A 15,935-nucleotide genomic window follows, 5' to 3' on the forward strand; every position below is an offset into this window, starting at 1 on the left:
TCTGCTTTTAAAAGAGTTTCTTTCTTGAAACGAACAAGCATCCGTTAACGTACTGTAACACTATCTTGTTGTGATTTGAATATTCCTTGCAAACAATGACAGGAAGTGACCTTTGGACTTTTAATCCAATTATAAGTATCTAAACTGAGTGCTGATCATTTGCATTATATCCAAATACAGATTTTCTTAAAATGTTTCACAAAAAAGCAGGTTTGCAAACGTTCGTTCTATAAAGAAACTTTATACACTTACCAAGAGGCTCAATAAACAAGCCAATACCAGAAGTTCATAACTAGAATTGTCCATATGAACTTCTGCCAATACTGCAGGAGTGGCGGTACTTTTAATTTTAGTTTCGTTTTCACATGACTTTAGGGACGGACCATTAGATTTTTGAGGGGGGGGGGGGTTGGGCAATTTATTGTGTGCAGGATTTTTTTTTACCTTTCATTGCTGTGCAGGAATTTTTTTTGGAACTTGCATGAATATTTTTTTGGGCATTTTTCCTATGCACGGTTTTTTTTTCTTTATTTAAAGTCGTGCTCGAATTTCTTTTACCCATCAGCAGCCCCTAGTGATGCAATTTTGGCGGCGTGCAGCCTTGATCTATTTTAGCTCGCGCTGTTGTCGCGAATTGTTGTCGGGGCAAGCGCAACAAAAAGTTTAGCAAATCGAAACGTCATTTCTATGCGGGGTCTGTCCTCTCGATCAAAAGTTTGATTTCGTTGGAATTTTCGTTGGATGAAAAAAGTCAAAAAAAATCTATAACGGGGCTGATGGTGTGTCACGGGATTCCCCTGCTTTTTCAATCTTATTTTGATGTGGATAATATTAGAAACGGATGACTGGCACCAATCAATTATGGTTCTTGATTTTTATAAAAAATTTCCGACTGCCGCGGCCATTAAATAAGTCATTTCAGTTATGTGACCGGCAGTGTGACGAAAAATATCAGTACCATGAAAACAACCTTGAATATGATACTGTATGCCGGGCGCAAACAAAGCACAAATTTTTCGAACCAGAAATGCAATCGCTTGACGGTTGTTTATTGAGCTAGGAACATTAGGTTTGGAATTTAGTTTGTATAACCTTTCATATAACTTCAGTTTAGATACTTATAATTGGATTAAAAGTCCAAAGGTCACTTCCTGTCATTGTTTGCAAGGAATATTCAAATCACAACAAGATAGTGTTACAGTACGTTAACGGATGCTTGTTCGTTTCAAGAAAGAAACTCTTTTAAAAGCAGAATTATGACAAAAAATACAGCAGAAAGTAGTAAAGCCCAAAGGAGAATTAACGAGCTAAAGGATTATTAGGGAAATTTGACAAATTTGGAGTTATTCACGGAAGAATTCAGCGTAAAATTACTTATGTGGTAATGCGTCGTCGTATGTACTCGAGCTCGTGGAACATGTGGACAAAGAGAGAAACATCTCGTGTTCAAGTTGAAGAAACCAGTAAATCAAAATGAACTATGGTACATAATTTAAATGCTTAGAAGCAAACCTAAGTAGATTTTTAATTACGAACTGCTTTGCAGGTAAGAAAGTTCAAGAACGTCGTTATAAATTTAACAGCAACTGAGAAAAGTATTCTTCAAATGAAAATGAATACAAAGCATATGTTGTTTCGGAATATTTTTAAAATACGTAGATTTCGGATTTCAAATATTATGAATTTCTACATACTAGCTATAGTATGTTAGGCTGTGAAGGTCTTTCACATATAAATATGCTTGACTGTGAAGGTCTTTCACATATAAATATGTTAGACTGTGAAGGACTTTCACATATGAATATGCTTGTCAGTGAAGCTTTCACATATAAATATGTTAGACTGTAAAGGACTTTCATATATAAATGCTTGACAGTGAAGGAATTTCACATATAAATATGCTTGACTGTGAAGGTCTTTCGCATATAAATATGTTAGACTGTGAAGGACTTTCACATATAAATATGTTAGGCTGTGAAGGACTTTCACATATAAATATGTTAGACTGTGAAGGACTTTCACATATAAATATGTTAGACTGTGAAGGACTTTCACATATAAATATGCTTGACTGTGAAGGACTTTCACATATAAATATGCTTGACTGTGAAGGGCTTTCACATATAAATATGCTTGACTGTACATCACATATAAATATGCTTGACAGTGAAGGTCTTTCACATATAAATATGTTAGGCTGTGAAGGACTTTCACATATAAATATGTTAGACTGTGAAGGACTTTCACATATAAATATGTTAGGCTGTGAAGGACTTTCACATATAAATATGTTAGACTGTGAAGAACTTTCACATATAAATATGCTTGACTGTGAAGGTCTTTCACATATAAATATGTTAGACTGTGAAGGACTTTCACATATAAATATGTTAGACTGTGAAGGACTTTCACATATAAATTTGCTTGTCAGTGAAGCTTTCACATATAAATATGCTTGACTGTGAAGGACTTTCACATATGAATATGCTTGACTGTGAAGGTCTTTCACATATAAATATGCTTGACAGCGAAAGTCTTTCACATATAAATATGTTAGGCTGTGAAGGACTTTCACATATAAATATGCTTGACTGTGAAGGTCTTTCACATATAAATATGCTTGACAGTGAAGGTCTTTCACATATAAATATGTTAGGCTGTGAAGGTCTTTCACATATAAATATGCTTGACTGTGAAGGTCTTTCACATATAAATATGCTTGACAGTGAAGGTCTTTCACATATAAATATGCTTGACAGTGAAGGTCTTTCACATATAAATATGTTAGGCTGTGAAGGTCTTTCACATATAAATATGCTTGACAGTGAAGGTCTTTCACATATAAATATGCTTGACAGTGAAGGTCTTTCACATATAAATATGTTAGGCTGTGAAGGTATTTCACATATAAATATGCTTGACTGTGAAGGTCTTTCACATATAAATATGCTTGACAGTGAAGGTCTTTCACATATAAATATGCTTGACAGTGAAGGTCTTTCACATATAAATATGTTAGGCCGTGAAGGTCTTTCACATATAAATATGCTTGACAGCGGCGGTCTTTTACATATAAATATGTTAGGCTGTGAAGGTCTTTCACATATAAATATGCTTGACAGTGAAGGTCTTTCACATATAAATATTGTTTCTGTTGAACACCCATGTTTTGAACACAAACATGAATCATATGTCGACATCTTGTCATATTTATCAAGAATTGTTCAAAATTGCAATAAAAGTAGAAAATTAATAAAGGAAAACTCAATGTAATGGAATTTTGTACATTTTTTCATAAAAAAATCCATGATGATAAGTAAAATGTTGTAAAAGCTGAAAAATGTACATTTTAATAAAGAATATTGATCCTGAAGTTAAGGTACATTCTGTTTTGTTCATTTAACCATATACATGATCATGTTTCTTATAAATTTGTTCAAATCATGTGTATGTTTAGGCTAGTCCAAAAATCCAAATTTAAATTTAGGGTTGTTTGGCCGTGTTGTATCCGATATACAAACTTGAGGCATAGCCGACACAAATACTGTAGATTACTTATCAAACGTCTAGGTTAGTTCCTTTGTGTTTTGCTAAAATTTTCAAGATAAAAGTGAATCTGGCCAAGAAAATCTATCTTAAAGTTTATGCAAATGAACAGGATTCTGTATCTGATTTACAAAACTCTTCACAGTCGTGATTTCTGTTGTGTTTTCCTCATGAATTATTAATGAGTTTAATAAGGTATGTTACAGCACATCGTGTTGTAAGCATTGATCAACTTATAATATTTAAAAACAATTTTATACAAATCTTTTTAGAACATCTGTATTAATAGGAAATATTATGTCATAAAAAGATTTGTATAAAATTGTTTTTGAATATTTTGATTGATAACCCTATAATCGAACAGAAAGTTGTGATCAAGGCTGCGAATAATCTTTTTAGTAAGCAGGTCATTTGTCATATATTTTACCAGTTGCCATGACTACACAAACATCCCTGTGTTTGTTCAGCACCATGTCGATGATCTTCCACTGCATCCTGCCATAAAATATAAATTGTCACTTAGAAATATGACGTCCATTTAGGTCATAAAATTCAAGTTACAGAGCAAAACTCACGGTCTAAATTTTGAATGTCCAAAATAACGCTTCAAAACCTTTATGTACTTTAGATCAGGCTGAATCGCTTGACAATCTAGAAGGAGTTAAAAACTTTTTATTCTTCCCACTTTTGACACCTTTTCAAACTAATACATTCTCTTTAGTGTCATTTTTTTCTCTGTTGATAAAAAAGTATAAACATCCAAAGCATTCTAAAAAAGTATCTATTGGCTTTTCATCATTATCATTGCTCTTGATGCCACTTCATTTGTCCCACCCCCTAAGTGGACCCACCGATACTTTGCATTTCATCATATCATTGAATGGAATTTGCAATAATATAAGTAATAAACATTGTTAACATTATTTTACCGCTTTCTGATGAGTCTCTTCCATTACTTTTTGTTTCTTCATATTCATTGATACTCTTGTTGCATAGCTCATCAAAGTCCACCTATGATTGAACAAGAAAAAAAATTTATGAAATACCATATGTACCTTGATTACTGCCTCATTTATTCAGGTTGACAATTTTTTTTGGTAGTGTACCTGGGATATAGCTTGATCAAACAGGTCATCATCCATTGGATCTAGCATATCATTATTATATGCATCATCAGTATTATCATCCTTTTCCAAAGGGGCATCTAATGAAACACTTTCCTGTTAAATTATGAAATTTGTACATGATAAATGAAGGGTCATAGTAGGACCTGATTTAGAGGGGAGGGGTGGGGTGGGTTGGGGATATGGTGCAGTTATAAAAATTGCCTGGTCAAGAAGCATCTCATTCTTCACAGGGGGAGGGACAAGGCCACCCTGTTATTGGGTTAAATGGTTAGACCTTCATGTGGCTCGGATGATCATGTTAAGGGCCTTCCCGTCCCTAATTAACTAGAGACGTTAACAGAGGACCACAAGTTTATCAGTTGAATTACTGTCAAGTGTGATCCTCCATAAACAAAGTTAATTATTTATTAATTATTAATTAAAGTGTTAACCTGATATATTGCCTGGTCAAGAATGTCATCATCCCTTGGGTCCAGTGTATCAGCATCACTATCAGACTCCTCTTTTACTACACCTGGTGATGATTCTGGAGGATTTTCCTGCCGAGAAGAACATGGATTGAAAGATGTCAATGTCCCCAGGTGACCACTGTACACAAAGAACAACAATAAAGAACGCGTCCAGGCTAAAGAGCGAACTGCACATATAAGTTACATGTAAGCTATGGCAAAGATTATATCATATCCAAGAGAACAGTATACACTAGTATTACAGTCAAGCCATTGCTATCAAAATAATACTCTTTTGTCACAATGACGTTGATGACAATATTGACAATGATGATGGTGACCATGAAGTTGGACAAAATGATGGTGATGACTGTGATGATGATAATGACAACAAAAGCTGCAATGAAAATGGTGGTTATTAAAATTATCTTTTTTTTTACTGTAACTAGCATGAATTGATATCTGTAATCAAATCCTAATACAATGCCATAAACCATAATAAAACTAGACCTTTTTTTCAATTTCAGTGACAAGATCGTCATCATCAGGATCTTCTGTATCAGCATCACTATCATCAATAGTCTGTCCTCCCAAACATGATGGCGAGTCTATGGGAGTCTCTTCCTGTTACAACAAACAAAACCTTGAAATAAGCCTTTTCATAGTTTAAGAATCAATTCCACTGTGCATGCGATTTTATCCCAAATTTCTCACCTTCTTTTGTTTAATTAAGAACAAAAGAAGGTTTAGACAAAAGAAGGTGAGAAATTCGGGATAAAATCACATGCGCAGTGGAATCGATTCTTAAACTATGAAAAGGCTTATTCCACTGACCTTAATACTGTGATGCATGAATATTCACAATGATTTATAATTATAAATACAATAGCACTTTAACCTAATGTTAGGTCAAATAAATGGATACAATCAATTTTAGGCTGAAATAATTAATTTATTGCATTGCATCGTTTTTAAAACCGGTACTTTTCGCTACTGCTGGTCTATACTAATACCGCACAAGTAGCTCAGCCAATCAGAGTGCAGGATTTGTGATAGACGGCATGGTAGGACTTTTGCTAAACCAACGTACCTCAGCACAATCATCTACACATGGCCGCGCAGAATCTACAGAAATATCGTCTTCAGCCTTCACAATTTGCTGATAGAGCTCAGCAACACTAGAATCAATCGCATTTACGAGAGATTCGCATTTGTTTTGGTCAAAGTTGAACTTGTCTTGATTGTGGAGAAATTCCAGCACTTCGTTCAATCTACTTGAAGCCAGTGAAAGTACACGTATTTGGCAGGAGTTAGACATCCCTTTAGGCCCTTTTTTGTGCTTTCTACAGGATAACGATACCAGAAATGTCCATTGTGAAAACACTTTTTGGAGATTTTTTTCTCCTCTTTTGGTGGCTCCTCGCTTCTTTTACAAATGGCGCGAACACAGACTACTACTTCATGTAGTATTACTTTTAATGAAACCACTGATACTAACTATGAAAAATCGTTATCAATACAACTACATGAAGGACTGTGCTAAAGCTTTATCCCAGACTCCTTTGCTTTCACGGACAAAATTTGTGCTCCAAAAAACATCGAACATTTTCAGTCATCGAGGTCAGATATGTGAAGCGGATTTTTTCACAATATTTTCAATGCAAAACGAGAACTAGGAATTTATATATGTAATTTTTATCCTGCTGATCCCGATAATGAGGTTGATCTCCACACACACGCGTCTTTTTCTCTACACGTGAGTTTACTTCGTTACGTAACTAAACAGGAGAACACCTCAAACACTTCACGAGCAGTTTACCGACAGCTTAAATTTATTTATATCCACGTCCACCGGTGAGTGGAAAGATCAGAGCAGGCGATATGGAAGAAAATGATTCTTCCCAACGAAGGTTTCAAAAAACTAACTCCCTTTACTGGGCGAGAAAAGATCTTCGCCTTCATGACAATCCTGCTCTTCGAGAGGCTTTACTCTGTTGTGACACCTTTCGTGTTGTTTATATATTGGACACGAAAAGCGTAGAAGGTTCCCGTATAGGCCTTAATCTTTGGCGATTTCTGCTTCAATCGCTGGAAGAGCTTGATAACAGTCTAAGAAAGTTAAAATCAAGGCTGTTTGTAGTGAGAGGGCAGCCTGCGGATGTTCTTCCTAAGCTCTTTCTAGAATGGAACATCACAAAGCTAACGTTCGGGGAAGATACAGATCCATTTGGGAAAGAAAGAGACTCAGCTATTCAAATGCTGGCCAGAGAAGCTGGTATTGATGTTATTGTTCGGCAGTCGAACACACTGTACGACTGGCCAGAGTAAGTATAAGGATCGTAGCATTATTTCAAATTTGTCCGAAATACGGAGTGGCTATTCGTACGTCACCCGTACGGCAACTTGTACATGTATTTACTATTCGTACGGGAGTCAAAAATTTCGTCGATTTTCTCGGGAACTCTGTATAATTCTTTTCCAACGTAATAACGATATTTTTGTTTAGACCAGTTAGGCGATTCATGTCAGTAATATTATTTTGATTCAAACTTATTTGACGAGTCTGTACCCAGTAGCGAGCAACTCACTTTCGCGACACTTTTCGTGTAGATAGTCTGAGGTCAGTGTCACTGCGGGAAATGTCACGCAATAGAATTTCTGACGACTCCCGTACGAATAACATTCGCGAATAATTCCCGGGGGTACTCTTGCCCGTTTAGGGTAGGGGTGTGCCGCTGAGCCCACTAAACCCTCACCCTGTTCCAGAGCAAGATCGCTGAAAATCAAACCCTGTTCCGGTATTGCGAAAATGGATATCCTGTTCCAGAGAGGAGAGAGCGTGATTTAATATACCCTGTCCCAGAGTGAGCGTGTTTTATATACCCTGTTCCAGAGTAGAATCGCTGAAAACCATACCCTTATACCTGCACAAATTTTTCACATGCACAGAGCTTAGCTCTTAACTCCTTTATGATCCATTTTAAAGAAAGAATTAATCCACTTGTGCATATTTTTTCCATTTTTAATTTGCGTCCACAATCTTGTTTTCAATGCAATAACACCAAAATATATTTTTTTCAGAAATGGACAGGTTAAAATCCTCCCATTAATATCAGTGGATTTTTTCATTTCTAGATTAATATACCAAAATGGAGGAAAACTTACCTGCTCATACAAGAGTTTCCTCAATGTAATTCAAACCATGGCCCCCCCTGATCTACCAGAGGAGACAATAACATGTAACTCACCAGGACTTGGTTACACACCCCTTGATGAGGACTGTTTTGATAAATATGAAGTGCCGTCATTTGAAGAACTTGGCCTTGATTCTAGTAAATTGTGCACTGAAGCATGGCATGGAGGAGAAATTGAAGCACTTAACAGGCTTAATCGACATTTAGAACGAAAGGTACATATCTATGAAATAAAACAATTTAATAAATTAATATCTCCTGGGATATGAGGGACTGTTTGTTTTTATCAGAGTTTGAGAGGTATGCATGTGTGTATGTGGGGGGAGGGGGGGATGGAGTATTGGTGAGAAAATAGAAATAAAAGCTTCACCAATCCCCTATTAGTATTTATATATGCCTTTGGGGGGGTGGGGGTAGGGGGTATTATTTGAAGACCCCACTTTTCGATTACTAACTGTAACGCCTACCCCCCTTTCAATAAATAATTGAACAGTCTTCAAACTAGTGAGACCAAAAATATCAGACATGACTGGTGTGGGAGGAGTGCTGCATAATTCAAAATCAAATAAACTCTTTTTTTAAAATTTTGAAAATTTCTTAATCTTGAATTTGAAGGCATGGATAGCAAGCTTCGAGCATCCTAAGATCACCCCAAATAGTCTTCATGCAATGGCTCATAGTGTAAGCCCCTACCTAAGATTTGGGTGTTTGTCTCCAAGGCTGTTCTATTCTCGCCTGACAGACCTTTACGAAAAGGTATGAATTTGCATATTTTATAGAGTTTCGTGTGTGACTGTTTCTTTTATGTGTAGAGGTGATCAATGTGCCATTTTAATTAATTCCTTTTTGTATTCTCTTGTGAAGAGCTTTTAATATCAATGGAGGCCAAAATGGCACATGGGAAATGACATAATTATATTATAATTTATTCATTTGTGCCATCCATGCAGTCGCCAAACACGTATTAAAAACAGTGGATGATGCCGGGGGTCGCCAGTCACAGCATGCATCTAATTAACGTACTTCCCATGTGCCATTTCAGTCTCAGCTTCTATGTTCTATGTTTCTGAACCCGACAATGATTTTTCAATTGAGAGTATATGTTTTAATGAGTGTTTTTTAAGGTAAAAAGGAGAAAGCCATCAATTTCCTTATATGGTCAATTGCTGTGGAGAGAATTTCTTTATATGGTATCAACAAATAATCCAAACTTTGACAAGATGCATGACAATCCTTACTGCTTGCAAATACAGTGGAGAGATGATAATTGTGTTGAGGAAGATTTACAGAAATGGAAACTGGTAGCTATCCATTCATTATGTTTATCCATTCACTGAATCAAAACATGGTGACCAATAATTTGAATAACCCTTGAATCTTTGAAAAATCTGATTTTGTAGATTCTATTTCGCATTCCCAGTGACCTAAATTCTGGTCCCAGTGATGAACCTTGAGGAAATCCAATGATGATGATCATATTTCCCATTCCCAGTGACCTAAATCCTGGTCCCAGTGATGAACCTTGGAGTAATCCAATGTTAGTGATTGAAATCCTATTATGTGTATTTAATTGTTGATTTTAGGGCCAAACAGGATTTCCATGGATTGATGCAATCATGGCACAGCTCCGACAAGAAGGTTGGGTTCATCCTATGGCTTGTTACGCGACAGCTTGTTTCTTGACAAGAGGAGCGCTCTGGATAAGCTGGGAAGAAGGCATGAAAGTTAGTAAATACTACATATTATTCTGTATAGATGGCTTGACAGGGAAGCACTGTAGAACATACTGCCTTGACTTTACACAGTGGCAAATCCAAAAAAATTCAATGAGGTGGCTGTTGCCTAGTATATAATTATCAAGTTTTCTTTTTAGATTTGGCCAACCTTATTCTTTATTCTATTATTTTCAAACTCCAAAGGGGGTGGCTAGGCCAATTAATCCACCCCTCAAAGATTTGCCAAGTCAATGGCAGTTCAAACCTCCCATATCTGGAACTCTTTTGATGTCATATGCTGTATCAACTCAATAATTTCTATGCTTTTAATCAGTCAGTGGTTTACAAGTATATTTATTCATGGATGGCAGATTTGGATTGAAAAGCTTAATATTGAATTACAGTGTTAAATATACTTTTCAATCTGGTGACTGCTGAAGCAATTTCATTTGTCCGCCTCCCCCCTCCTCCAACGAGTCCTCTTCAATGCCCCTCCCACCTCTAAACTAGTAACCATGTTGATGTTAGCTTGTTTATTTTTATTAGGTATTTGAAGAGTATCTTCTTGATGCTGACTGGAGCGTCAATGCTGGAAACTGGATGTGGTATTCTTGTAGCGCTTTTTCTCAGCATTTCTATCTTCCTCAGTGTCCAGTAGAATTTGGTAAAAAGCTTGATGAAAATGGGGACTACATTAGGTAAGACTTTGAGGACTTCGCTACTCGTGATTGCTTGAGAGGCAGGGCAAACCATCAATCCATCGGTTTGCAGTTATGAGATTTGTCTTTGAGATGATGTCAAAAGTGAATTTAATGTTGTATGGATGGAATTACATAAAGTACTGACTTACAGCATGTACACGGTTAGTCTTTTACAACATGCCATGAATTGAAATGGCTTCCCATAAGAATGGTTATTGTATATGGGAAACATATACCTGAGCACAACATGAAAATAAAAATGGTTATAGTATGAGTGTAGAACATGTGGTACAATTACTTCATGCCATACACTGTAACATTGAAATGGCTTCCCATATGAATGCTTATCGTATGAGTGTGAAACATATGTTATGGTAACATCCAAATGGCTTTCCATAAACTGACTGGGAAACTGAATATTACAGTTATAAATATTATGGCATGCTGCAATATTGAAATGGCTTCCCATTATAATGGTTACTGTATACTAGAGCTCTTTCTCTTATTAGTACTAGTGTTGTATGTTGTTAATATTGAACGAGCCCCTGAAAAAAATAAACTATAATAGTGTCTTCTTTTTTAAATGCAGGAAATACCTACCAATTCTGAAGGGTTTCTCGAATGAATACATTCATGAGCCATGGAAAGCACCATGTCGTGTGCAAAAGATTGCACGCTGCATGATTGGAAAAGACTATCCTTCACCCATGTTTGACCAGGAAGAAAAGAGAAAACAAAATATGGAAAGAATTCAAAAAATCATTGACTCACAACAGCCAAGTATAGAGATTCAGGTAACATAAGTTGCCCTTCAGTTAGTCCACATGAAAGCTCGGCTCCAGCATGCAATTCACATGCTTAATGGTGGTGAAGTGGTAGTGTATGCCACAAAGGGACACATTGGCAGCTCACACCACCCGTGCTTCCCAAAACCCACTACATGAACACTTATGTCCCAATTTTTTCTCTTTTTTAGCAGTGTTAGCTTAAGATAATGAAGAATTCAAGATAATGGCAAGATCTTCAAGCATTTGAAAGTAGTATATAATTCACAAAATAAATAATAATTGCGGTTGTATATAGCTTTTGTAAAATTATGCAAGCAGCAAGATTATTCTCATCTACCCTCCAACGCAATGCATTGTGGCATTGGTTTCTCAACTTTGTTGCAGTGTGACATGTTTGTATGTCATTCTTGCTAATACACAGAATCAAAAAATATGTTGACTAATTTGTGTAAATAACTATTTTTCTGGACTGACTAGCCACATGTTCACTTGGAAACATAAAAGAGTTGTTTCAGAAGTATGAGACGCCCAGGTCAGTCCAGAACAATAGTTTTACAAATTGATAACCCATATTTTATTCAGTGTATATGCAGTCTTTTGATTCCCGAAAAGAAAAAAATTAAAATGCCTCAAAAGTCCCAACCTGTGATCATTGCCACATGATCATTTGAGAGAAGCTGAATATTTTGCCATAAGTTTAGATTCCAATTAATACTGGCTAATCTTATTTCTAAATATACAAACTAATATAAGATCTTATTTTCCAAAATTCAGCATACCAAAAGGTAACTAATATATGAATACAATCATATTATTAATAGTGTAATTGCTAATGTACATAAATGTTATTTATATTTATTTAATATTGATTGACCAAATTGTAATTTCTATGATTTATTATTTATGGTTAATTGATATAAACAGTTTTAGAGAAATATCACACATTTCAACATGCATGTGTATGTGTGATGCATTGTGTGTTATGATGCATTGTAATAAAGATAGAGATCGGAATATGGGATATTTGCATTATGGCTTCACTGACTACAACTACCATAATCCCTTGCACACTTTTTTTTGATCAGTTAATTTGCACTGATTGCCCATTTGTTACAGTTCTCATAAGGAAATAAGAATTTAATGAAAAAGAAAATTTGCAAAGCATTTTGGTCTAGTGATAGTCAAATGCTGCCATCATGCAAGTTTTGGACAGGACCCAAAACGTTTTGGCCAAACTGTTATAGTATGCCTTATTTGGATTTTCTCAAATTTGTTTGTACACCCAAAATAATGATTACCTTGTCCACCCAAACCATCCATACTTGCTTTGCAATTGCATTTTAGGGACTTGGTATCTACTTTGTTTATTTACTAGCAACATAAAGCTGTCATCTAGCATGTTATAAACCTTGTTTAGTGTAAATTGATCTATAATTGATGCCTAAATATATGTCTCTTTAGTAGTCATAGAAAATAAAATATAAAACATTTTCATTGCTAATTCAAGTATTTAGCAAAGAAAAGAAAAGGAATCATCCTATTTGATGGTTCAATCTCTACATTAATTTATATTGTGAATGCTCTTTTAAATGTTAGCTGTAAAGAATGAAAAATATTCTTCAAATTTTATTGATACCCTGTAACCTCTGCATAGGGTGATGGAATTAAGTCAGGGTATAGCTAGTTCACAGATCAAATTCAAATTTAGGGAGGTAAACTAGAGAACCTGGAAAAAAAACTCAATTGAAGGGAGAGACCTAACAAACTCTACTTATTGATCATCCTCCAAGTCACTGAGTCAAACCTGAGACTCGGCGGTGAGAAGCAAGTGCTATGCAGCCTTTGATTTCCATCCTCAACCGATATATGTGTTTCATTTTTTCTACCCCTCCCCCCCCCCCCCCCCCCCCCCCAAACTCTAATCCTGAGATTTCCAGCTGTTGACATTGATGTGCACCAGCTGATATCTCCCCCATATCCCAAAATAAACAAGATACACTCGCTAAATCAAATAAATGTCTTTTAATGTCTAACCAAACATTCTCTATTGAGAACAATATATTTAACTACATCTGTATCCAGAGAAATATTATTATGCAATAGTCAAACATTAAGAAATAGTAACATATAGCCCATCCTTAGGATGAAGATAACAAAATAGTTTGTACTTATTCTCTTGGAGAATGAAGATGTGATGAAGATAAAGATCTCAAAAGCATGCCATACAGAGATATAAAAGATTTTCTCCCTTTAACGGCTTTTTCTTTATATTCACATAATATATTTTTTTACAATATCTATAAAGAGTTTAAAGTGTCTGAAATCATCAAAATTGATTCTTTGACAAGATATCTCTAATGTATTTTTGAATTTCTTGCTCCAAAACGTGGATGATTCTTTATTTGAAGCCTGAAAACAGAAAGAAAGACAATTAATGTCAAACAATAGAATCTTATAAATAAAACATCTGGAACAGGCATTGTACTATGTGCTTTTACTATGTGCTTTTACTATTTGCATATCATTAAGGTTTTTCTTTCAAAGCCACAAAAACTGTTAAGCAAATCTTCAACTTCAAAACACAAAAAATATAAAAAACTACCAAGGAACTACTAACATAAGTTAAAATGAGATATCTGTACAAAAAGGTGAGATCAATTTTAATTTTAGTCGCGTGTTGAAAGGGCAGATAAGAGTCTTATAAACGAGTTCAAACATGTTCCTCGTAACAGCTGGAGTCCAATGGTCCTTCTTTACAAAAAAGAGGAAAGAAAATCTGCCAGAACAAAAACTGTCCTTCAAAGATAATCCTTATTTAGTCATTTGGTTGACAGAAGTAGTTGGATAAATAAAACTAGAAGTCGTTCTTATCTTCGAAAAATTGCGAATTTTTTTTTCATTGTCGTCGAGCTTTTTCTCGGCGTCCTAGATTTTTCAACAAAATTAAACGCTTTTGGCGTTAGGTTTGTAAAATTTGTCTTTAGGAGTAGTCAATCATGATTAATATAAAAATCCCTTTGCTAAGCAAAAACACGCAATGTCAACACGAAAGCAAAAATGTCTTTTTACGCTAACTGACACTTACCATTCATGAATTTTGTTTCAATTTAAAAACTTGTCCAAACGCATTTGTCCGGCTTGTTTGACGGAAGATCGCGTTTGTCTTCGAAAAGATGGCGTATCTTTATCGATTTTTGAGCATAATTTCGGCTTCTTCTGCTTCAGAAATCCTAAAAAGAACAATTCGAAACATACATAAATTTATTATATTATGTATGAATGAACAAACATAGTCACACTGACAATCAAATGCCGAGAAAAATATTTTCACAGCTTAAAATGAAAGAATAGCTGTTCCTGCCATAATATTTTGAAAAATTTTAAAGAATTTTGACCCGATTTGTGGCAAACGAGCGATCAAGTTTTCGTGCAACTTGAAACCTCAGGGGATTGATCTATAGTAATGCGTCCAAAATCACTACGCTAGAATAAACATAACTTTACTACGACATAACACGATACTACACAACACCATAAGAAAGATCTTTTAAACAGCTAAATAATACTAATATTTGTACCTGTAATTTTGTTAATCGGGACTCTTTTTCGTGGATTCTGCTCTGTTATTTTGCTGGTTTGAGTTGTGGAATTTTCACACGTTATACTCGTAGTAGTAGTAGTAGTAGCTGAAGAATTCAATTCTACGTCGGCACTTTTCGTACAACTAGAGTCTCTTAATGTAGAAATCCTTGAATTTAAAGTAATGCTTGACGAAGGAATGTCATTTTGAACATCATTTGAAGGTGTTTTATGCCATAGATATCTTCCTTTTAACGGTGTTCCCTTCTCAAAATCGAAGTTCCATCGTCGAATCCCATCTTCCACCATAGTTTTCATTTCTCGTTGTAGATGCGCGCGTGTTTCTGAGTGATCAACCGGTCCAAATAAGCATCTTCGAACACCTAAACTTGGGGAAACATCCGTAGGATCTTTCTGAGTTACGATCGAACGCCATTGGACTTCTGTAAGAGCCATAGTTTTAAGAAATCTCTGTAGTACCTTACCCTTCTCTGATCGAAAGATTATAAGTCTTATGCGTACAAGCACGACTTTATATATTAACTTTACAAGATTACAGTCATGCGATTGGCTGATACGGAGTCGTCATGGCAATATCAGAATTACACGTCGTTTTGGCGCGAGATTGCTCGAACGCGTTTATTCAGGTATTATTCATTGCAGTTCATTATCAAATCACATGGGGAGAGTGATTAAGAAATTAGGAAAGCCCCACAGTTTACATTAGAGTTTTCGTAAACGCTCTTTATATGCTCTATTTTTTTTAAAAGAGTTAATTTTTTTGGATGAAAAACACCTGTTATCGACCTGAAACCGAAATTTACCACATTGATATT

General features: G+C 35.4%; 3 protein-coding genes across 4 annotated transcripts in view; 1 reads left to right on the forward strand and 2 right to left on the reverse strand.

The window, feature by feature from the left end:
- The window catches only part of LOC116290740 (bifunctional 3'-5' exonuclease/ATP-dependent helicase WRN), a 35,548-nt gene extending 28,986 nt beyond the window's left edge, over positions 1-6,562 (reverse strand). The window contains exons 1-7 of the mRNA XM_031697842.1: positions 6,213-6,562; positions 5,633-5,746; positions 5,105-5,212; positions 4,653-4,766; positions 4,476-4,557; positions 4,122-4,197; positions 3,974-4,041 (exon numbers count right to left, since the gene is read on the reverse strand). Of these exons, the coding sequence (XP_031553702.1) occupies positions 3,974-4,041; positions 4,122-4,197; positions 4,476-4,557; positions 4,653-4,766; positions 5,105-5,212; positions 5,633-5,746; positions 6,213-6,440 (790 nt within the window). The 5' untranslated portion in view covers positions 6,441-6,562. The remainder of the gene's footprint in view (positions 1-3,973; positions 4,042-4,121; positions 4,198-4,475; positions 4,558-4,652; positions 4,767-5,104; positions 5,213-5,632; positions 5,747-6,212) is intronic.
- A 159-nt stretch (positions 6,563-6,721) lies between these two features.
- LOC116290741 (cryptochrome-1) lies at positions 6,722-13,016 on the forward strand. 2 transcript variants are annotated; one of them, XM_031697844.2, is made up of 8 exons: positions 6,722-7,446; positions 8,258-8,531; positions 8,932-9,072; positions 9,441-9,617; positions 9,900-10,040; positions 10,578-10,729; positions 11,322-11,526; positions 11,712-13,016. In XM_031697844.2, exons 1-8 carry the CDS (start codon positions 7,004-7,006, stop codon positions 11,715-11,717), a joined length of 1,539 nt encoding a protein of 512 aa, XP_031553704.1. In that variant the 5' UTR covers positions 6,722-7,003; the 3' UTR covers positions 11,718-13,016. The 2 variants fall into 2 exon arrangements, with proteins under 2 accessions (XP_031553704.1, XP_031553703.1); XM_031697843.2 differs by having other exon boundaries at positions 6,725-7,446; positions 11,709-13,016.
- A 507-nt stretch (positions 13,017-13,523) lies between these two features.
- On the reverse strand, positions 13,524-15,613 carry LOC116290725 (uncharacterized). Its single transcript, XM_031697826.1, has 3 exons — positions 15,099-15,613; positions 14,606-14,750; positions 13,524-13,929 (listed from the first exon to the last, which is right to left on the reverse strand). The coding sequence occupies exons 1-2, from the start codon at positions 15,553-15,555 to the stop codon at positions 14,623-14,625; spliced, it is 585 nt and encodes a 194-aa protein (XP_031553686.1). The 5' UTR covers positions 15,556-15,613; the 3' UTR covers positions 13,524-13,929; positions 14,606-14,622.
- Between the last annotated feature and the right edge of the window lie 322 nt (positions 15,614-15,935).

This window comes from Actinia tenebrosa, unplaced genomic scaffold (genome assembly GCF_029948245.1).
Source record: "Actinia tenebrosa isolate PJP-AT-01 unplaced genomic scaffold, QUT_ActTen_1.0 PGA_scaffold1__47_contigs__length_23844297, whole genome shotgun sequence".
Classification (NCBI taxonomy): Eukaryota; Metazoa; Cnidaria; class Anthozoa; order Actiniaria; family Actiniidae; genus Actinia; species Actinia tenebrosa.